Source organism: Phodopus roborovskii, unplaced genomic scaffold (assembly GCF_943737965.1).
Source record: "Phodopus roborovskii unplaced genomic scaffold, PHOROB, whole genome shotgun sequence".
Classification (NCBI taxonomy): Eukaryota; Metazoa; Chordata; class Mammalia; order Rodentia; family Cricetidae; genus Phodopus; species Phodopus roborovskii.
Genome location: NW_026126541.1, coordinates 17,183,477 through 17,207,942, shown reverse-complemented (window position 1 = coordinate 17,207,942; position 24,466 = coordinate 17,183,477). Strand labels below are relative to the sequence as shown.

The 24,466-nt window shown below is 38.4% G+C and overlaps 1 protein-coding gene across 1 annotated transcript in view; it reads right to left on the bottom strand.

The window, feature by feature from the left end:
- Positions 1–24,466, bottom strand: part of Hpse2 (heparanase 2 (inactive)) — a 566,168-nt gene that overhangs the window by 186,509 nt on the left and 355,193 nt on the right. The window contains exon 6 of the mRNA XM_051199909.1: positions 4,710–4,757. Coding sequence (XP_051055866.1) covers positions 4,710–4,757 — 48 coding nt within the window. The remainder of the gene's footprint in view (positions 1–4,709; positions 4,758–24,466) is intronic.

The following is a 24,466-nucleotide window of genomic DNA, read 5'->3' as shown; positions in this document are numbered from 1 at the left end:
TTGGGAGAGAAAAGAAAAATGATAAAGTATTTAAAAAGAAAGGGTATCTGGGTGTGGTAGCACACACCTTTAATCCCAGCACTCGTTAGGCAGAGGCTGGCAGATCTTTGTGATTTCAAGGTCAGCCTGGACTACATAGTGAAATCCAGGACAGGCAAAAGTACACAGAGAAACTGTCGCAAAAAATGTAAGTAAAAGAAATAGAGTTTTAATAAACAAACAAATAAAGCTATATAAAGATGGTAAGTACACAGAGAGTCTAGATACTGTATGTTATCATGTCTTTGAATTGTTTGATTGCTGAGGAAGGAGCTACAGCTGCTAAAATACTTCTGATTATAAATGCTGCTGGATTAATCCAACCTATATGTCTAGAAAATGCTTTGACATCTAACAAGTGTGAGTTGAAATTCCAATGCGTTTTTGCTTGGCATGACTGGTGGCTAAGCATGTGGGACTTTTTCGTGTGTCTCTTGGTTCCTCGCACGTTGTCTTGAGAAACACTATTCATCTTACTTGCCCACTTATTGATAGAATCATTTCGATACTTTTTTGGATGTTTAAAAGTTTTAGTTCTTTATATATTCTCGATATCAATCCTCAGTCAGATGTTTATGTAGCAAAGACAACATCCTACTCTGACCACTATTTCTTCATTTTGTTAACTGTTACCTTTGCTGTGCAGAAGCTTTTACATTTTATGCAAGCTCCCTTTTCGGGCCTTGCAATAGTTTCCCAGACTACTGGAGTCCTTTCAGAAAATTCTTGCCTATGATTATGTTTTGAAGTGTTTTCTCCTAGCAGTTTCAGAGTTTCTCTCAAGCTCATGGGTTGATATAATCAATATGAAAATTGCAATACTATCAAAAGGGAACTACAAATTGAGTGCTGTCACATCAAAATTCCAATGAGTAGAAAACTGTACTAACTACACTTTAGACGGAAGCACCGAAGAGCCTATATAGACAAAACAATCCTGGTTAGAAACCGCAATGCTTGATTTCAAATGATGCTACAGGGTGAGAGGAGTGGAAACAGTCCAGTGCTGCTGGGTAAGCATGCCCTAAAAACGGACACACACTAGTGAGGACCCGGGAGCAACGTCACATACAGCTACAGCTACCTCACTTCTGGCAAATGTATCAAAAACGTACATTGGAGAAAAGATAGCCTCTTCAACAAATGATGCTAGGAACATTCAATATCCCTATACATATAAAACAACCAAACTAGATCTAGTGTCTCTCACCTTGTACAAAATCAACTCAAAATGTTCAAAGACCTTAAAATATGTCTCCTATAGGCAAAGTATTTGTGTCTTCTATGTTATTCAATCTAAGTATCCTTGCAATAATTATACAATGTAGAACAAGTATACCAAACGAAATTAATGATTTAGCTATGGTTAGGTTAGGCTTACTATTTTTATGTTTAATTTTGAAGTTCCCCATGTATTTTTATTTTCTTTGTCATTATTTTCCTCTTTTCATGATTTTCAAAATTAATTCACTATTTCCCAGTATCTAGTCATTATTTCTTTATGATTTTTTAAATCTGTAACTCTATCCAGTATTTTAAAAGTGAATCTTTACGAATAAACTTTTCACTTGTGTCTGTCAGTTTTCTTAATGCCCATATCATACTAATTCATGCAAGAGTGCACCACAACTGTGCATTTCCACTTTTCCTTATCCTTGTGGCATTCTTGTCACATTTATTTTACATCCACAGAGGTTATAAATGCCACAATATGATTCACAAATTTGCATTGGCCTGTTCTTGGTCTTTAAAAAAAAAACAATGAGGAAAATAATGTTTTGTATTTAACCACAAATTTGTGATTTTCATTGCACTTTATTGCTTTCGAAAACCTAAATCTCACCTAGCATTGATAATGTCTATCTAAAAAACTTAATATTTTGTGTCTTTTATTAATTAAAACCACCTTTACGTCATGTCCATTTTAAAAAAGCATGCTTCTGATAGAAAATTGTGTGGCCATAATGAAAAATGAATTCCTGACATTGCAACATGTTGAGTGACATAAATCAATTAAAGAAAGACAAACACTGTATATTTTTATTTATGTGTAAGCTTAAAGTTGATCTTATAAAAGTAGAGCATTGAATAGTGTCACAGATCATAATTAAACAGTCTAAACACCTAGACCATATTTTATTAACACTTTAGCACCTCATCTTTGGGTTAGAGAAACAGAACTTTGGATTTTAATGTTCAGAGTTCTTGCTATGATTTTTCCATTATTTTATAAGCCTTGACAGAAATAAACCCTCAGCATGGAGGGACGAAAAGTAGAGAAACTACCCTTGAGGCACTACTTGCTGTTTTGAAATATGTGCAGTAGAAAGGAAGAAACACAACTCTTTTCCTGTTTGTGGTACAATATTTTTGCAAATATATGATGTTTATTTAAAGATATGGCTGTTTTTAGTAGTCAGTAAAAATGTATTTATTAACATGTATTTCTCCACTATATAAAGTACTGTGATTGATTTATACTACTTGTGCCAGGAAGAACATTTAAATAAAGGAGAAAGTTTTTTTCTGACCCTTATTTGTAAGTTATGTTACTGAAGCCACAAAGGCAAAGAATTTTTCCTGTTGTCACCTAATTGCCCTCCCTATAAATCACATAAATACACATGAGCAGTATGTCAGTAATGAACCATGTGATACCAAGCATAAAATGATGGAGAGATAAACCCACCATAAGGAATGTGTTGGGTCCAGAGCTTACTCTCAGTTGTAAGAAATGAGCTGTCAAAGCAGCCCCTTAGCCATTGTGAAGATCAAACATGGTAGGTATATAAAATCCAAGAAGAATCTCTGGTGCATTGTCATCGTGGTCTAATTAACAATGAACTGAAATAAGTAGTCTGTGAATTGAATAAATGCCTTCTCATTGGAAAAAATTCAAAAAGATGAAAAAACCAAATTATGAAAAGGTTTTGTGTATTATTTTAAGTGTTATATAAAAGGGAGGAAGAAAAAGAATAAAGAGGAGACCTTTGGAAGTAGAAGCATAAGGGAAGAATTCTCTACGGGGATGGCATGAAAGCTGAAGCTTGAAAGATGACAAGGGCCAGGCACCTGAAGGGCAGCAAGAAGACAAAGGAAGACATGTACAAACGCACCAAGGCACGCATCCAGAACCCTCCAGGGACAGACAGGAAAGCCTCCACCCTGGTGGGACAGAATAAATAAGGTCAAGTGACACGAGGTGAAATCTGGAGGTGGTGTATTAATTATCACTCCATAGCGGAGATAAAAGGGGAGAAAAGGATCTATTTTGGATCTCAGTTCCCTTGGAACAGGGTCCATCGTGGTGGGGAGCCGGAGAGCATGGCAGTAGGGCCAGGAAGATGGATGATCACACCGCATCTGCATACAGGAGAAGGGGAAGGGCGGGGCACAGAAAGAAGGGGAGGCAGAGGTAGAGACAGGGTGGGGGCTGTAGCTACAACAGGAAACAGGAAACAGGGCGGGCAGGGGAGCTATAAACCTTCCAAGCCTGTTCCCAGTGCCAGACACACTTCCTCCTACAAAGTTCCTCATCAGAAAGGTTCTATGAGCTCCCCAGACAGGGCCACGAACTGGGAACCAGGTGTTAAATACATGGACATATGGGAGGCATTTCTCATTCAAACCGCAATAGAGAGTTTGGTTTTGGAGTAAAGAGAGGACTGTAAATGATAAGTTGATAGATCTGATCTATCCTCACAGAAACAGGATGAAGAACAAGAATTCCTGAAGCAAATAAACAAACAAACTTGAAACTCCTTGTTTAGATAACTGGATATACATACAGCCTAAAATAGTTCCCACAATGATTTGAGTTGTTGATTACCAACAACCCAAAAGTTCTTCCGGGATATTTCAGTAAATATTCTATCCACTTCTTTTCCCTTTCAGGGGGCCGACAAGTGGGAATGGCTAACTAAGGGAGATGGTCGTAGTGTGAGCTAGCAGGGCGTGGAGTGGGAGGCCTCTCTACTGCATCACACTGAAAAGTGGCTGAGATGCTGGGGCGGGGATTCCAAGACCCAACAGCCTGGGACAGACACAGAATTCAGCTCACAGGAAACGTAAATGTACATCCCCAATGACTTCCAAAGCAAGTGACACGAGGCGACAGGAATGCCAATGTGAGCTTCTTCCTGGAGTGTTAAGGGTTATCCCTTTTCCTGAAGAAGCTTCATTTTCTTAATACTCTTTTTTCTCTTTTTAACATGCTTTATATTATCAAATTTCTTGGCACTAATTAACACCACAGCTAGTAACATAATAAAGCATTTCTATTTTCACATGACATTTTGAACAACTGAAATGGTTTCTTCTCTTACACAGGGAAATGTATTTCCATAGGGAAAGCCTATGGGGAATTGGTACCACACTTAATCTCCATTACCCTTCATTCCTGACAGATTAATTTGAGAGTATACATTAATAGGTGAGATTTCCAACTTGTGTCAGTATTTTTTGGGGGGCAATTATGATTTTGAAATAACAAAGTCACAGCACTATCAGACAACAGGTGTTACAATAACAGCTTTAGAGGTGTTTTTAATTTTTTTCTTGAAGGATGAATGCTAGTATATTAAATGTCAGCTGTGAACTGGGTGACAACTAATTATCTTCCATTTCACAGCAGCTGATAATAAGTGAGATAAAAAATGATGAATACCTACTGTTGCCAGGTAACCGCATCTACAGTGCTCCCTGCCACCTTCATGAATCTGTAAGAAATAGAGAAAGAAAAAAAAAAAGAGATGGTGTGACTTCAACCATTTCTCCAAAGATAAAACAAAGTAAGCCAAGAAATACATGGGGCCAATCCATACTCAGATATGCTTTCTCAGAGAACCCTCAGCCCCAGTTATGGAAATCAAAATTCCAATACAGCATTTTACCTACATTTGTCTCCCTAAGCTGGGCCTGACAGTTCTCACATTGACTTCGTATAATCAAAACTTATCTGTGCTATTCCCTATTCTCTAAAGACTCTGATCTCTTCTGGGAAACAATGATACTTCCAAGGATGGCACTACAATACATGCTTTTGAAAAACTGCAGGCCTCTCTCCCTAAAAAAAGTATAGGAAAACCAAATTTATACATCTGCAAGGCACTATCAAATATGCTCCAATGCAAAGCTGCCACATCTGTGTGAAACATGCTGGGGTAGAAACACGAGCACCACAAAGAGTAATCCATCTACCTCTGGGGCAGCTGAGTAGAAAACAAGTATCCTCCATCAAGAATGCCCCGCTCAAAAGCAGAGGGTGGCCTGGTTCTGGGAAGCTAAGTGCACAGCACAGTCTTGTGAGCGATTGCTCACTGACCTTTGAGAATCTCTGCAGAGATTCTCATTGGTGAGTCACAGATGCCATGGACCCCATGTCTGAAGGAAGTAACTGTTCTCTGTGTGCTTGTTTGAGGACATGTATTGCCATGGCTATTACTTTCCTTGAGAGAGCTATCACTCAAAACCCAGAAATCAAAGAAACACCCCAGTCCTTTCAAATGTTCCTTTCAGACTCCAGAGGGAAATTTCTCTTGGAAGGAAACATTAAATTCTGCTGTATAACCAAAGAACTCTTGAACCAGAAGGGGAGACAGATGGTCCTTTCCTGTAAGGCCATAGCTACATCCTGCCCTGGACAAATCTCTCCAGACAGATGGGATGGGCACAGGGATGGAATGAGGAACTCAAAAGCATCTGTTTGCTGTGATGGTGGGAAAGGACTCCGTCTACCTGTAGTGCAAGCTGGAAAAAGCTGGACACTAGAACTTTTGATTAGCCACAAGATAAAATGTATAATGGGATAAATAAGGAAGAAAGGAGAAGGGAACTAGAGAGAAGTGAACTACTAGGCAGGAAGAACAGCTGCAGGAAGATGTCGCCATTACAGTAGTAGTCTTAGATTGGGTTTGTTGGATTTGCCTTTTTTTTTTTTTTTTTTATTTCCCTCTGTAGTATCACACTGAAGTCCAGGACCAAGAATGTGGAAATATAACACTGTGTGTGATACAGAATGGAATTCACTTGATGGGTTGAGTCAAAATGTCAATGTGGTTTTGTAGACATTTGGCATTTTCTGAGTATCTAGTTAGTACCCACTCTGTGTGTGTGTGATTTCCTATCTTCTTAACACTGCTTAGCTTGGTGGTAAGGATGGTAAATGTTATTTATCACTTTATACAGACCATATACAGCTCTTTCACTCGCTAGAAAAGAAGACTGTCCACACCGCTGATCTAAAGTGGGTTATGCCGCTTCATCTCATTTCAGCAGCAGGGAGATATTTGAGTTTGGTCACCTCCTCCTTGCTTCTCTGCTCTGTGTTTAGGCATCCTCTTTTTTGGAATTAAAGGCCAGAACTGCTATGTACTTGTTCTTTCCCACCCTGGTCTGTGCTATCCTGAGCCAATAAGCTCTCAACCAACACCTGTCAAAACAAGGAGAAAGAAAAGGAAGACTACAGGGGTTCCGAAGACTGTTTCTGCTGTGTATGTATGCCGAGCAGTGAACACATGATGATGCTTGAGGAGTTGGGTGGCCTAGACAGAAGGAGAGGGGGATGAAATCCTTTACCTTGTTTCAGTATAGACAATCTAGACAGTCCTACATGTAAGCATGGGTTTTTGACACAGTGTTTCACTGTGTAACAGCCCTGGCTGCCTGGAGCTCGCTCTGTAGACTATGCCCGCCTTAAATTCAAAGACGCCTGCTTGCCTCTGACACCAGAGCACTGGGATTAAAGGCGTGTGCCACCACCACCCAGCTTCAATCATCTTTAAAAAGAAAAGGAACAAAGACTCAAACACACATTGACATGGGATTTAATCCTCCAAAATAGTTTCTATTATCTATGAAATAGAAATAGCTTATGAAAAATTATCTTCAAAATCATATAAAAATAACCAAAATGAGACTGACATACGTTCTTATAAACTGTTTCCAGTTTCTTATATGTGTAGGTTACACACTCTCTCTCTCAAAAAAAAAAAAAAAAAAGATTAGGGAGATGTTTCTGTTTAAGGACAGAAAACCGCATCTTACAAGGGTTGTGTTAGTTGTTTGAATTCACACAGCCAGTGTGGACTAAGACCAGATTCAGATTCCAAATCCAACCTGATTTCTGGTACCCTGTGATGTCGCTAAGCTATATTCGCTAGAGCTGAGTAGCATAGTAGAACCATAAAATGCTAAAGTAAAAGTTGAAATTTTATGTTGTGAAAATACAAGCATATTTATTAGAAAAATTGTAGCCTCAACACCATCTTTCCTTTTCTGTTTTATTTTCTCCAAAATTTAATCTCTTTAGGATTTACTTGCAGGAAAATGTGCTGGATGTACACATCACAAGGTGACTGAGTCAGTACCAAGTCACAGAACAAACACAATGGAACCAAGAAGACAGAAATGCACACAGTTAATTACCAAAGTTACTATGTGCTACACCAGAGCTAACTATCTGCTTACAGGGTCATAGTTGAGAGAATTCTATTGCCTATGGTGTTAGAAGGGATGTACATAGAGAACAGATTTATTAGTTTATCAAAGAAGGGGATAGCTTGTGCTAAGAGGAGCAACTTAGCTGATGGTCAGCATGATCAAAGACAATTTATGTTCTCAGAGTCCAGCGTGGCTGGATGCCTGGAAGCAGGTGAGGGGGCAGCAAGAGGTCAGGGTGTCAGGGCTCTAGGAAGCAGCCTATGGTAATAATCGGACCTTTATCCTAAAGTAAGATGTCCATCCAAATCTCATTTATACCTGTGTGGCCAGTTGCTAACAAAACTATGAAATATGGTGAGCGTATCTTTCATGAGTGTATCATTCATGAGAGTGTCCTTCATGTATGGTTGTTCAGTTCATTCCATGTTTAGATAAAAACAGACAACAGGATCAGATTTGGCTTTCAGGAAGATTTTTCCAACTGTAGTAAACGTGAGAGTTACTGGTGTAAGTAGATTTGCAGGAATCTACTGCAGAGGGATGTGAGGCTTTAAATTGTGAGAATTAGACGTGGTTAGTGTAGTAGAGCAAGAGAGGCCTTGGCAGTTTTAATTGTAGCACTACTGAGGTACTATCTGGTATTATCAGGATTTCTAATCCTATTGAATATACACTGATGAACCAGCAGTAAATAGTCATTGAGTATAGCAGCTATGTAGTCATAAGAAAATTAGGACAAAAAAAAAAAAAAAATCATCCATGTCCTGCTTGGCCAAAAGGTTTTGGAAAGTCAATTTAAAAGACAACTAGTTTTCCATGATGAAAACTGGAAATCAACATTTCATGATAGTTTCACCTTAGAGACCTGCATATGCATTTGCTGACTTGTTCTGCTATTTATGTCAGTAAGTCCTTCAATAACAGTTCTTAATCAAACTAACCACAGAATAATGTAAAAGCTATAAGATTGGGGGAACATTTAAAATAATGTCTATTATTTCTCTCTATAAATGTAAAATATGAGCTACAATAAGCCCATAAATAGATTATTTGGGGGAATTTACAAATATAGAAAACAACAACAAAAAACTATGATGATCTTGGAGAAGAAACAATTTGTTTATTATACTAGCTTATATGTTTAGTGAAATTTAATACAAAAGTCCCAGTAGATACTTTTGAAGCTTTACAAAATCATTCCAATTTTTGCCTGAAAGAAGCCAAGAAAATTCAGATAAATTAAAATAATAAAGAGGTGTCTATTTGTTCTACCATTGATTAGAACGTATCTCAAACACTGAAATAATTAAAACATTCCCAGTTTAGGAATAAGTAAGGAAATCTTATGGAACAGAATAAAAGTGTTAAAGTATAAAATGTATTAAATGAATGAGAATTTACTGTATGAAAAGTGTTTAGAATAGTACCACATGATTTTTTTTTTGTTTTGAAATAGGAATTAAAGTCAGACTCTTACCTAATATATTATTTTTCAGAAATGTAAAAATACTTACAGTATTTAAACTGTTTTCATCCCCAAACATTTGCTGTTTCCAACAGTTTATTACCATTTGACTCTAGTAGTACACTGAGGCAACAGAAAAGTCGTAGCTAACCTCGAGGAAACAGTATTAGAGAACATGTGTTCACTTGAAAATTGTTATAAACTACATTTTATTTTATTCTCCTTAGCAAATTGATGAGACAAAGCATAAGAATGTATTTCTACACTTATCATGAGGGAAAAATTATCAAATTTATAAATAATGTTGAACAAACTATGTTTTTTAAATCATATAGCCAAAACCAGTCTTGTTTTGGGAAGGGTTACGAATACTTATCAAAGGTTCAAATATTTTGTTTTCAGGAGCCTTTGAATAACATTGTTTAAAAATCCACCAGATAAGAAAGTCATTGACAGCAGTATACACAAGGGAAATGCATCATATACTATACAAGCAGACACTGTAGTCAATGAATTTGAGTTGTGATCCCCTTCTTCATGCCATTTCTTGATAATTAGGGCTTTCAACATCTATTTGGCATCTCTATCATGTCTGCACTCTGCCCTGTGTCTTTGTTGTCACTGTAGAAGACACTGTCCTTTAGACAACGAGTCCTAAGAGATCATTATCTTCTGGCCCATCACAGATAATTTTGTTCCTTCCGTCTGCCTCTTTCCCAGAAATAGGTCCAAAGCACATAGGTGAATAATTTTAACAGAGCTGCACAATATTCAGCAATAGTGATGTTAGACTGGGAATGAAAGGACACAGAAGAGCACCATTCAGGTTCCAGTGTTAGCAGAAGATTTCCCACATTAGTCAAAGGTGACACAGGATGAGAATACTGGCAAGAAGGGAAATTTTAGTTTCTCTCAAGCTTATGCTTCTGTAACTGGGCATGAGACTGGAAGTCTAGACCATGACCTTAGAGGAAAAGCGCTTGATCTCATATGACCTCCAGTCATCAAAGGATAGCAGGGAAAGGGAACAGGGTCCCGTCTGAGAGAAAATTGGCCAGTTCCAGGTAGATCTCCCTGTATTGGGTGTCTTTCCCAAGGATGCCAAACCTCTGCTACAGAGGAAATTCCCCTTTCATTGTGAGAGTTCTTTCTTCCTCCAGGAGACTCTGCATCTGGAGACTTTCTTTTCTTTGTTATCTACTTGCACATATGTTGTGTATGGAATATTGTTAAGCCTTCTCTCTCTGGTCATATTGTGGTGATATATTATTTGTGATTTAGTAAAGATTACCTGAAGGATCAGAAAGCAAAGCCAGCCACACTAGTTAGGTGTAGAGGCTGGGCCGTGGTGGTAGGCACCCTTAGTCCCAGCACTCAGGACACAGAGGCTCACTGCTCTGTTAGTTCAAGGCTACGCTGAGCTACATGAACTTGATCCAGTCTAAAAGAGAAACAAAGCTCACACAAAGGAGATCTCAGCTCTTGGGACCACACCTTTAATCCTAGCACTTGAGCTATATATGATGGGAGAAGATATTCAGCCTGGGGCATTTTGGTTTCCAGCCACATTGAGGTCAGGATTGCTTCAGCCTGGGTAGAGATAAAAGCTGCTTTGCTTCTCTGATCTTTCAGCTTGAAGCCCAATTATCCATCTCCAGGTTTTTAATCTTCATGTTACAGCAGATCACAACTCTTGCTTATAATAAAGCCCAGTTGTTTCCATTATCTTCAGTGTTTAATTTCTATTTCTGGACTGCAAAATATAATTTTAAAAGCTGGTTTCTGGATTTTTTTTTCCAGGAAAGAGAATACTTCACAGAGAACTGGATATCTAAATGAATTCATCACCCTTCAATAACAATACAGAAGCCTGACCTCCTTGTCTACAAGAACCACAGACACAGTGTAACCACCATGCTAGTCAAAGGCACAGGAGAACTTGAAAGAAAAGTGTCCATCAGTGAATCAAGTTGACCTCTAGATAGATGGCAGAATTCAAGCATCTTCCCTGGGCATGTTTAACCTTTTCATATGCTCGCTATACTGGGCTCTAGATGGAACAAATATACTGGGCTCTAGATGGAACAAATGACCATAGGATCTTTACTCCTCCTCGTCCTGCTGTCACCACTGTGGCCTCCTCTCCCCCTTCTGTCCTCTTTGAATGTGTGGCTGTCTATTGCGGTAAATAAGGATCAGGATAAACAAATAGGCCGAATAGATGTTTATTCAGGGAGAAATAACTTACAACCTAGACAGATGAACACCAGGAAATTCAACCCGATCCTCTCCTGTCCGAGTCACACCAGAAAGAGAGCGCCTTCCTGGCCCCCTCTGACCTCCTTCCTCAGGTCACCTCCGCCAATCGCTCCACCCCCCAATGGGCGTGGTCAGTGCTACAGAAGGACTACCTCACTACAGCTGTCTCTTCCCCTCCAACCCTACTTTCTTCTCTCTTTTATTCTCTCACCCTCTCCATTTCTACTTCATTTGTATACAATAATTCAGCGACAGTAGACTGAAAAAGAGTATAGCTGAATGTCTGTTGAGGTCTCTGTTTCCAGTCCTCTGTGACAGCTTATATATCTCATTACATGGTAGTTTATATAACTTTATCATAGGGTTTGAAATGAGTGAGACTCTCCAACCAATCTCTTCTTAGGATAAAAGTTACACTCATGTTTAACTTAATTTTGATCTTGAAAAAAAAGACAGGAAAACAAGCTAACATTTGCTTGTTGATGTACATTTGTTAAGCAGTTTATGCATTTTATTTTAATTTATTATTTGAGAATTTCATTAAGCATAGAATGCGTTCTGATCAAATCCACCCCACTCACCAAATTATCCCATACTCCACCCACCACTTTCCCCTTCTAAATTCATGTATTCTTTTTAAAATCCATTGAGTACTGCCAGTATATGCATAGGTTTAGGGTCATCCCCTGGAGCATAGGCAGCCTATCTGGGACAGCGTCCCAAAGAAAATTGATTTTCTGTTTCATAGCAGCCATAAGCTAGGAGTGGTGGTGGCATTATCTCTTTCATTTGGAAAACGAAGAAACTACTCAAGACCACCCACGGAACTCATTACAGAGTAGGGCCAAACCTGATTCCACTCTAAAGCCCTTATTACAACCATGCAGGGAGCAGGCTTGAAGTCTTTGTTGTGCTGCCTCTTTTTCTGAGTTCATGGCAGATGCTGGGAGTGATCACAATACATTACCACCTGTCTGGGAACTGGCTGAGATCTCCAAGCATTTGTTACCTGTAACTGGCCCTCAAGATAAAGCCAGTTTGCCTCTAGTGGCGGTGGGGGTTGAGGAGAGGGAGACTGTAAGACAACGTCTGAAACAAGACAGAAGCACATGCAAGAGAATAACATACACAGGAGAGCCAAATCGATTTGTTTGATTCGAAAAGCTGGGAGAATAGAGGTTCTGAGGGACAATGTTGAAATATATCTGGAAGGCTCTGGCTAGCACTGACAGGGGCTGGCTGGAGGAATATTATGATAGGCATGGCTTGGCAAACCACAATGCTGCTAAGGAGGAGGCTGTGCAGACTTGGATTCGAGCTCAGAGGGCTTAGCTGACTTGATATGATTTCTCCTGGCTGTGGAAACTGGTGGGAAGGAGGGAACATGCATCAGGATATGATTATGAATTTCACAGAGGAAGGAAAATTTCCAGGAGCTGAAGCTGTGGCTGAAGCTGAGTGAGTGAGAGGAAATACTGTGTGAAGGGGTCATGTTTTAAAATCTTGACAGTTCACAGCATCTTTCCCTAGTTAAAAGATGAAAACTCAGGGGAATTGGATGGATCACTGGACCCATGAGTAAAACAGGTATATCTCTTTTGAAAAGTGGTACCATGATTATCTATGAGACTTTTGATGGATTCACTTTCCTGGATCATTTCATATGGAGAGAGCAGCCCCTACACTGCAAAGATGCTGTGAGGATTTGTGGGAGACAGATGAAGAGACAAGGGCAATGGGTTGTAAGTATAGTGTAGCCACTAAATAAATATGAGTACCCTTTTCCTGGTCATGGCTTGTTACCTTAACATTTGTACACACCTATTTCTTGATCAAGAAAATAAAAACAGAACATGCTTTTTGCCCACGCACGGTAATGATTCTCAATTTTGCAGTACCAATATTCTTTGGAGCCTTTGTTTGAAGAACAATATTTGGTTCCATCTCCACACACTCAGGTTTGTAAAGTCTGAGCCGGATCTTAAGAATCAAGCTGGGAAAAAGAGAAGTTCTGAGGTAGAAATGAAAACAGCATTGCAACAGATACCAACGATATCTAGAGAACCATTAGGGAATCATTAGGGAAAACTTACACTCCAATAAACTGGAAAATGGAATGAAGAACTCTAAAACTTAATCACTCTGAAGCTTCAAATTCATAAATCCTCAAGTCCATATATGGACAAACAAATTGAACAGACACGTCTCAAAAGAAGTACAAATGATCAACAAATAGATGAAAAATGTCTGTGTTTTAAGCCATTAGGGAGATGCAAATCAAAATTATACTAAGATTTCCATCTCAACCTAGTTGGAAGAACAGTCCTTAAGGAAGTAAGCAAAAATGCCAATGCAGGGGAAGTACCATGAAATCAAGGACAGCCTCAACTATACAGTGAGTTTCAGGGTGGTTTGAAATTCAATGTGAGGAACTGTCTCATACAAAGCAGGGGGTGAGGAAAACATGGAGGTAGCATTTATTGCAACTAGAATGGCTGGATAAGGAATTAAACGAGCATATGACATGGTACTCCTGGGTATATGCATAAAGGGATCTAAATAAACACACTTATGTTTGCATTAGGAATCTAAGACACTAGCACAACCATGTGTTCTGGATACTACTTACAATAGCCAAGTTATAGACTCATGCTAAATATCCAAAATTAGATGAGTGGGTAGGGGAAATGTGGTATGTGTACATACTGAAATTAAACTTATCCATTCCTAAAGGAGACTAAAATGTATAGCTTTTATAAGAAAATGGATGGAACAAATATGTCAGACTCCAAAAGATAAATATTACATGTTTCTTTTAATAAAAAGACCTGAATCCAGAAGCGAGACTATTTGGCAACAGGAAAGGGACACGGTTTAACTGGGGATGGGGAACAAAAGAAGGAACTAGGGGATCAATATAATCAAAGCATATTATAAAGAAGCATGAAATAACATGATTAAATCCACTATTTTCTATAGTAACTATAAACTAATGAAAAACAGAATCATACTGCATTTCATAACCCCTGTAGGTGTACTTAATATAGGTAGCTTGTGGGTCTTATGGTTTATGTGTACAATTTCCTTCCTAGGCTCCTGTTTGAACACTTAGCTCCTTGTTGGTGGTGCTAGTTTGGGAAGTGGCAAAGCTGAGGTGGATGTCTGGGGACAAGCTTGTAGTATGGCCTCCTGCTTGTCCTGTCTTTACTTCCTGATCAATGGAGATGTGAACAAAGGCCTTATGCTACTGTCATCTATACTGCCAACCAAAGACTAGAACCCCAAACTCCTAGCCAAAATAAAGTTTTCTTTCTTCAAGCTGATTGTCTGGTAAATGTGGTCACTGCAACAGATACAATGCAACAGATACAATGCAACTAACACAATGCAACTAATACAATGCACTAGACTTTTGACAAATTCTAGTCTTAGCAGTTCCTGGGACAATGAAGCATTATCAGAGGGGAACGTAGAATTATAAGGAGGAGGTTCAGGAGATAAAGAAGAAATTATGGAAGAATATTTCCCAAGATCACTTGACTAACTCAAGTGTTCATTACAAGATTCTGAACTCCTTCTCTGATGTTCTTTCTGACTCCTGCCTCTTGGTGACTTCTTTGATGCTAGAGATAGAAGAATACATCTTTCATAAGAGGAATAATTCATAATCCTGGGCTTGGGTAAGCAACTAGGCTCCTTCTCTAGCTGGAAAGAAGTGCTCTCTAAAAAATAAATAAAATAACAGAGAAGTTAGAGCTATGGGTCATTAACACAGTTGTCATCTAGGGAGCAGATAGCGCTAGGAGCAGTAGCTAGTGCCTCCCTGTTAACGAGCACTGAACAAGCTGGATTTCTCTCCAAGGCAAAAGGAGGTAAATTCTTTTCTTACAATGAAAGGAATACATTATTCTTTTCTGTCGTCCCGTTGTTTGGTGAAGTCACATAATGCTTTCACATTTGAAATAAAACAGAACAATTATTAGGAATAACACTGGGATGATTACATCAAACTGTCCCCAGCTGTGCATCTTCTGCTCAAAGAAAGAATGTGGCAGAAGCAAGTTTTCTAGGCAGGGAGTAGAGCTGTGATCACCCTCATGATACCACCACAGCATCATAGAGTTGGTCTTCAGATTTTCCTTCCTCACTCAATTATCTATCCACCTAGGAACTTGCATTTGAGTCATAGTAAAATACCCCTAGACTAAAAATTACCCTTTTCATCTATAAAATGCATCAGTTCTCAACAATTGTGGTTGTCATTTCTCTGGGTGTCAACACATTCCAGGAACAGTGCTAAGCACTTTAGATTCATCATTCATTTATTTCTATGAAAGGCCAAGACACCGCTCATAGTCCCACTTCACAAATGAAGACACAGAGGCTTGGAAGATAATAAATGGGTCCTTAGATTGATGGATCAGTAGAAAATCAATTTTCACCTACTCTCAAAATGTATTCTCTATCATTCTTCAGTATTAACTGGCACAAGAGAAACTCCAAGTGTTTATGTTACAAAATAAGAGATTAATTGGAAAAAAATTTTTGTTTTGTGCTAAATTAAGTATCTTCCAACTTTAAAACGTTAGAGCTTAAAAGATACCTCAGAAACAATTTATTACTACCACCTTTTGAGAAGACTGCTGTCTAAAATGTGTAACAATTAATATCCAGACACAACCTCCACATCTCTCACCCTTTTCTCTCCTCCCATTGCTTGTAACACTTTTGAGTAACTGGCTCTGGAGGGAGGGAAGTTACTGTTGCTGTGGCCTCAACTTAAAATCAGGAGATAATTGGGTTTTACGTTACAGAAAATGGTTTGTTGTCTTTTTCTTTATCACAAGATCATGGTCTTAAGGGAAAACCCAAAACAATTGTTCTGCTAAAGGAACATAGCAAGAAAAATAACTCCTAATGCCATACTACTATCCCAATATTGGTGCCTTGCTCAACACACATCAGTGAAGCTTCCTCCGGCAGTAGATAGGGACTGATACACAGACCCACACACAACTGGACAGTGTATACAAAGTAAAAGACTTCAGAGCATGCTGTACTAAATGGGTTACCTTCAGCAAACCCCTACCCCAAGACTCAAGGATCTGTGTGGAAGAGGAGGAAAAGGTCATAAAATTCAGATCGGCCAGAGGTGCTGGACAACTCCAGGGGACACTGTCTTCCAGGCACAACAGAAGTGAAGTACATATGAACTCACTGAGACTGTGACAGCACCTATAAATTCTTCATAGGTTCAGACCAGATGGGATCCCAGCACGGAGAGGGGGAAGAACACAAGGGGACCCACCTCTAACAAAGAAGTTACTTGCAGTTGAAATCTGCTGGCAAAGAAGAAATAAGTTTTCTTATGTCACTATGTATATTAATCACACTTCAGGGCAGGCCTGGAGTAGTTGGCCAATGCAAAATGAACTCCATAGTAATTTGGTGGATAGTTTTGTTTTGTTTTGGCAACGTTTTGTCTTTTTGGTTTTTCCTTGTATGTTTTGAGAGGGAGAAAGAGGAGGGGAGGGAGAAAGAAAGGAAAAGGAAGAGGGAGAGAGATTATTAAGTCAGGTGGAGAGGGTCTGGGAAGAGTTGGTGGAGGGGAACATTATTAAAAATGTATTATATGAAAATGATTTTTAAAAAAAGTTCCAAAAGTCACAATAGAAGCATATTTAAAGTAACACAATGCAATTTCCATCACCACCCACACATATACAGCTAACCGTCGGTACCAGATACTCAGAAGTGTTAGTAATCAGATATAATCAAGGATAGAAATTCAAGATACAAAAAGTCAGTTTTTCTATTTCTGGCTTGTTGACCACTGAATACATAGCACTTAGCAAAGACCATTACTGGCTTCCTAGTTTTTTTTCTACGTACATCCCTATTATTCTAATTTGAATGTTTTCCATAGTTCTCTGTGACTTGGGAGCAGAAAGTTAAGCCTGGCTTTTATTTTCTTCTATAGGTTCATATTAGATTATCCCGCTCAAAACTCTTTATGAATGGTGGCAACTGTAGTGGCATCTTGCATTGCCGGTGAATTTGTGGTGGTGGCCACATCCTAGAGGCAGAAGCACTTACACAAATAATAGTAAATAACCGCCGCAATCTTCCTGCTCCTGGAGATGCAGACTCTGCCTTTCCAATGTTCTCATCACAACCCAAGAGCCCCTCCCCATCTTCCTCATAAGGGGACACATCTGCACACCTGAAGCCATGCCCTTAGGATGTGGTCACCACCACAAGTTCCCTGGCAAAGCAAGATGCCACCATAGACAACTTTCATTCTTCATTCATCAACTTACTCACAAATCTGAGGAGTTAAGTAGTAGGCATTTTTTCCAATAATAAATACAACAGAGATTCTTCACACACTTACTGCTTATAATCTACAACCAATAAGTAAAACAACAGTAAATATATACTGTGGCAGATGGAGGGAACTCTGGAGGTATTGAAGTTGATGAAGAAAAATGGAAAGTAGTAGATAATAAACATATGGACTTAGGCAGTAAGCAGACCATTAACTGTCTGGTCCTGTGAATCAAAATACAACAGGAAGTACTAGTGACTGACATCAAATTAAATATAACTTTTAAATAATATAGTTTTGGAAACTGAATAGTGGATAGATTGGAGGGAAAGAGGGAATAGTAAGGCTACCCAAGTAAACATACATTTTCTGAATTTTAACAAGTTTAAATCTTTTTTTATTTTCACTGTGTTTGTCCTACTACAATTCATCATGCAAACCAGTATTCCCACTAGGTCCTGGACTTTCTAGTATCTAGAACTGTGAGGGAAAGCTTTCTCTTCTTTATACATTACCCAGTTTAGGCTTGTTTTAGCAGGACAAAATGAAAACATTGTCTAATCCTTATTTGCAGTGATGCAATATTCTATAAATATCTCATATTTTAGGAGACTGGAACTTTTTGCTGGACTTCATCTAAGCCACAGTTAATAATCTACCTTGAGGTCACTTAAGAATGCTAGCCTAGTGTGTAACCAAACTGTTTAATCTGTCTATAAAAGAACAATGTGACAATCAACTTTACTTGCCTTGGATTTCCCATGCAATTAACTTTTATACCCTAAGATGTATGATGCATAGCTGCAATCTTAAATTACTACTCTTCTACACCCCTGACCCAGAATAATGCATGTGTATCACTTGCCAAATGTATGAAAGTGTAAAGCAATTTCCTAAAATCTACCATAAAGGTTGAAAGCAAACACTTATGGATATTGATTGATAAATAATGATATTGGTTATCTGTGTCAGTTAGAGTCAGTAACTTAATCCTTTGTAAAACTGTTAAAGATTTCTGTAAAGCATCCCCTTCCTTCCCCCTGTGATGTTTTCTATACTATTAAATAAATAGAATAAAGCCATTTGTTAGAGACAGACATACACACATAAACACACAATATATATATATATATATATATATATATATATATGTATAAAGATAGACACAGTGACACAGGGAAAAGTAGATTCACAAATTAGCCTTCAGGCAGGCACACATTCAGGTGTATGTAAGACAGAGGACAGAAGATACGTGGAGCCCTAAAGCCGAGGATTCAAATCTGGATTCCTTGGCTAAATGACCCCAAGGGGGAAATGTTTTTATTTCTTTCCTTAATGTGACACTGAGGTGTTATTGGTGGCTTGGAGTTAATCACTAATGCATTTAATACATGTACCTATTAAACTTAATTTCAGAAAGGATATATTTAATTTAAAAATGTTTTAATTGTTCTGACTACATATTGTTATAAAAATATTTCTAATTTATAACAGCAATACTTTACTGCACATATCATATATACAAAGAGGATATTAATTATAGATATTTTAAGTATTGATCTTGAATTATAATTTCTCTTAGATTAATTATTTACATTTGTTATTTTAGTATAGTTTTTCATCTATATTTAATGAAGACTGGCTGTGAATGATGCTAAGAAGTTTAAAATAAAAGTATTCAGTAGCAACCTGAGTATGTGTCCAAGGAGGACTGGATCTTAAACAGCACCATCTTAAAACTCAGATGTCTACAACATACACATTTATGTCTGGGCCTTCAATTTTAATTCATTGCTCAGCATGTCTTTCTTTATGCCAATGTTGTTTTCATTAGTATAACCCTTTAGTACACTTGAAATCTGGGTGGTGCTAGCTCAAGAAGTTCTTTTATTATCAAGTATTAATTTAGGTATCCTGGGTTTTTTGTTTTCATATGAAATTTAATATTATTTAATACTTTGTAATATTTAATAGTTTTATAAATAATGCTATTATTCAACATATGTGAAGAATTGTGTTGGAATTTTGATTTGTATTGCATTGACTCTATAGCCTGCTTTTGGTTATTTCACTATATTAATCTGAACAATCTACATGCATGAGAGATCTTTGCATCTTCTGCTATCTTCTTCAGTTTCTTTCTTCAAAGACTTCAAGCTTTTATTGTACAAGTTTTTCATTTGCTTGGTTAGAGTTATCCTAAGACATTTTCTGAAGCTATTGTGAAAGGTATTGTACCATTTCCCTGATTTCTTTCTCATTTGTCATTTGTATATAGGAAGGCTACTGATTTTTGTGTGCTGACTTCGTATTCTCCTACTTTGCTCAACATGTTTCTCCATTGTAGGAGTTTCCTGGTGGAATTTATAGTCTTTTATATATACAATGATATTACATGAAAATATTTCATTTAATCATTTCCCATCTGTACCCCCTCAACCTCCTTAGTTGTCTTATTGTTCTAGCTAAGACTTCAAGCCCTATATTAAATATGTATGGAGAGAATGGACATCAGTGCCTTGTTCCTGGTTTTAGTGAAAATGCTTTGAGTTTTCCTACACTTCGGATGACGTTGCTGCAAGTTGCCTTTATTATGTGAGGTGTTTCTCTTGTATCCCTATTTTATCCAGTACTTTTATCATAAAAGGGTGTTGAATTTTGTCAAAGACCTTTTCTGCATGCAGTAAGATTATCAAGTGGCTTTGTCTTTCATTCTGTTTATATGATGGGCTTTATTTATTTATTTACTTTTTATGCTGAATTATATCTGCATCACTGGGATGTAGCCAACTTGGTCACAGTGGATCATCTTTCTGATGTGTTCTTGAATTCATTTTGCAAGTATTTTTTTATAGTACATTTTATTTAAATTAGAAATAATCTTATTTTACATATCAATCCCACTTCCCTCTCCCTCCTATATTCCCCACAGACCCCCCATCCCAACCCCCAACTACTCCCCTGGGAGGGTGAGGCCTTCCAAAAAGGATCATCAAAATTGTTAAGTCATTTGGGGCAGGGCCAAGGCCCTCCCCATGTACCTAGGCTAAGAAGTCCATTAGTGCACTGGGGATACATCCTGGTTCCACTGCCAGAGGCCCCATAGACTGCCCAGTCCTCCTAGCTGATACCCACATTCAGGGGTCCTGGTTTGGCCTTCTGTTGGTTTCTCAGCTATCAGACTGAGGTCCATGAGTTCCCACTTGCTCATGTCAGAAGTTTATGTGGGTTTCTGAGCAAGGTCTTGAACCCCTTGTTCGTCACTCCTCCCTCTCTACAACTGGATTCCAGGAGTTCCACTCAGTGTTTAGCTGTGGATCTCTGCTTCTGCTTCCATAAGCAGGGTGAAGGCTCTAGGATGGCATTTAAGGTAGTTATCATTCTCATTACAGGGGAAGGGCATTTAGAGTAGCCTCTCCAGTATTGCTTAGCTTACTAGTTGGGGTCATCCTCATGGATCTCTGTACAATTTCCTAGTGCCCGATTTCTCTTTAAAACTGTAATGGCTTGCTATATTGATATGTATCTTTTCTTGCTCTCTTCTATCCATCTCCTTATTCAATCTTCTGGATACCTCATGTTCATTTTGCAAGAATTTTATTGAGAATTTTTCATCTACATTTACAAGAACTACTGATCTTTATTTTTATTTTTTTGTTGGATCTTTGTGTAGTATTGTTATCAGAATAATACTGGCTTCATATACACATTTAGGAAATGTTTCTTCGGTTTCTGTTTGTGGAAAAAGTCAAGGTATATTGGTGTTATTTCTTCCTTAAGGTCTGGCAGAACTGTACACAGAATCTACCTGGCCCTGAGATTACTTAATTGGAAGGCTTTAATTACTGCTTCTATTTCATCAGGGATTATGAGTCTGTTTGAATTATCTATTTCATTTGGTTTAACTTTGGCAGGCAGGTCATAATATTAAGAAATTCAGTGTGGCTGGATTTATGTTGAGGTCTTTGATCCATTTGGACTTAATTTTTATACATGGTGAGAGACATGGGTCTGTCTGCAGTGTTCTACACACCATCATCCAGTCATGTCAGCACTAGTTGTTGAAGATGCTTCCCTCCTTCCATTTTATAATTTTAGCTGTTTTGTCAAAAATCAGGTGTTCCTAAGTGTGTAGGTTAATATCAGGACTTTTTATTCAATTCCATTGCTTTACCTGTCTATTTTTTGTGCTAATACCAAGCTGCTTTCAGGAATGGTGATGCCTCCTGAAATTCCTTTATTGAACAGGGTTGTTTTGGCTGTCCTGTGTCTTTTGTTTTTCCATATAAAGTTGAGTATTATCGTTTCAAGGTCAGTGAATAATTGTGCTGGGATTTTGAAGGGGGATTGCAATGAATCTGTAGATTGCTTTTGGAAAGATTGCCATTTTTACTATGTTGATCCTACCTATCCAAGAAAATGGAAGATCTTTCCATTTTCTGGTATCTTCTTTAATTTCTTCTTTTAAAGACACAAAGTTCTTGCTATATAGATCTTTCACTTATTTGTTAGCATTATCCAAAGATATTTTATTTTGTTTGTGGTTACTGTAAAGGGTGATGTTTCTTTGATTTCTTTCTCAGCCAGTTTATTGTCTGTATACAGTAGGGCTACTGATTTATTTTTTTGAGTTAATCTTGTATCTTGCCACTTTGCTGAAGGTGTTTACCAGTTGTAGGAGTTCCCTGGTAGAGTTTTTTCTGGTCACTTATGTACACTATCATATCATCTGCAAATAGTGACAGTTTGACTTCTTCCTTTCCAATTTGTATCCCCTTGATCTCCTTTTGTTGTCTTATTGCTCTAGCTAGAAATTTAAGTACAATATTGAAGAGATATGGAGAGAGTGGACAGCCTTGTCTTGTTCCTGATTTTAGAGTAATCACATTAAGGTTCTCTCCATTTAGTCTGACATTGGCTGTTGGTTTACTATATATTGCTTTTATTATGTTTAGGTATGCTCCTGTTATCCCTGAACTTGCCAAGACCTTTATCATGAAGGGGTATTAGATTTTGTCCAAGGCTTTTTCAGCATAAATCCAGCCACACTGAACCTCTTAGAAAAGAAAGCAGGAGATACCCTTGAATTAATTGGTACAGTAGACCACTTGCTGAACATAATAACACCAGTAGCACAGACACTGAGATCGACAATTAATAAATGGGGCCTCCTCAAACTGAGAAGTTTCTTCATGGCAAAGGATACAGTTGACAACACCAAATGGCAGCCCACAGAGTGGGAAAACATCTTCACCAACCCCACATCTGACACAGGACTGATCTCCAAAATATACAAAGAAATCAAGAAACTAGTCACCAAAACTCCAAATAATCCTATTAAAATATGGGGTACAGAATTGAATAGAGAATTCTCAATAGAGGAATCCAAAATGGTTGAAAGACTCTTAAGAAAGTGCTCATCATTCTTAGCCATCAGGGAAATGCAAATCAAGGCAGCTCAGAAATACCATCTTACTCCTGTCAGAATGGCTAAAATCAGAAACACTGATAGTTTATGCTGAAGAAGATGTGCAGAAAGGGCAACACCCCTCCAATGCTGGTGGGAGTACAAACTTTTACAGCCATTTTGGAAATCAGTATGGCATTTCCTCAGGAAAATGGGAATCAGTCTACCACAGGACCTGGCAATCCTACTCTTAGGCATATACCCAAATGATCAACATCCATGCAACAAAAATATCTGTTCAATTATGTTCATAGCAGCATTATTTGTAATAGCTAGAACCTGGAAGCAACCTAGATACCCCCCAACTGAAGAATGGTATAGTACATTTACACAGTGGAATACTACTTAGCAGGGGGGAAAAAAAAAACAATGGAATCTTGAAATTCTCAGGCAAATCGATGGAACTAGAAGAAACCATCCCGAGTGAGGTAACCCAGTCACAAAAAAGATAAACATGGTATGTACTCACTCATAAATGGATTTTAGACATAGACCAAAGTATCACCAGCTTACAACTCACACCACCAGAGAAGCTAGATACAAGGAGGATCCTAAGAGAGTCATACAAGTTCCTCACAGAAGGGAAAAGGAACAAGATCTCCTGAGCATATTGGGAATGTGACTGGAGAGAGAGAGTTAGGAGAAAGAGAAGGGGAGAAGAGGAGGGAAGAGGAGAACATGAGGGAGCAGGAAGACTGAGTCAGGGGAAGAATAGAGAACAAGAAAAGAAATCCCATAATAGAGGTAGCTATTATAGATTTGAAGAGAAAACTAACACTAGGGAAATTTTCAGACCTACAATGATGAGCCCAACTATCAATCTAAGCAATAATGGAGAGGCTACTTTAAATGCCTTTCTCTGATAATGATATTGATAACTACCTCATATGCCATCCTGGAGCCCTCATATTATAGCTAATGGAAGGAGAAGCAGACACCCACATCTAAACACTAAGCCGATCTCCTGGAATACCGTGGCAGAGAGGGAGGAGTGATGAGACAGATGACCTGAACTAGGGAGAGCTCATGGACCCCTGACTGATAGCTGGGAAGCCAGCGTTGGACTGAACCAGATCCCCTGCAGGTAGGTCTCTGTTAGAAGGCCTGGGCAGTCAATGGGATCTTTGACAGTGGAACTAGGATGTATCCTTGGTGCATGAAAGGACTCTGGGAGCACATTCCCCATGGAGGGATGCTCCTATAACCTAGAGACAGGCGAGAGGGCTTAGGCCCTACTCCAAGTGACTTGACAGATTTTGATGATCCCTCCAGGAAGGCCTCACCCTCCCTGTGGAGGGTGGGTAATGGGATGGGAGGGAGTGGTCAGGGGGCATGGGAGGATTGGAGGGAGAGGGAATTGGAATCATATGTAAAATAAGAAAAATAAAAATAAATAAAAAGAAATTCATCCATTTCTTTTATATTTTCCCATATTTTAAAAGTATGTCCTTATGATTCTCTGAATTTC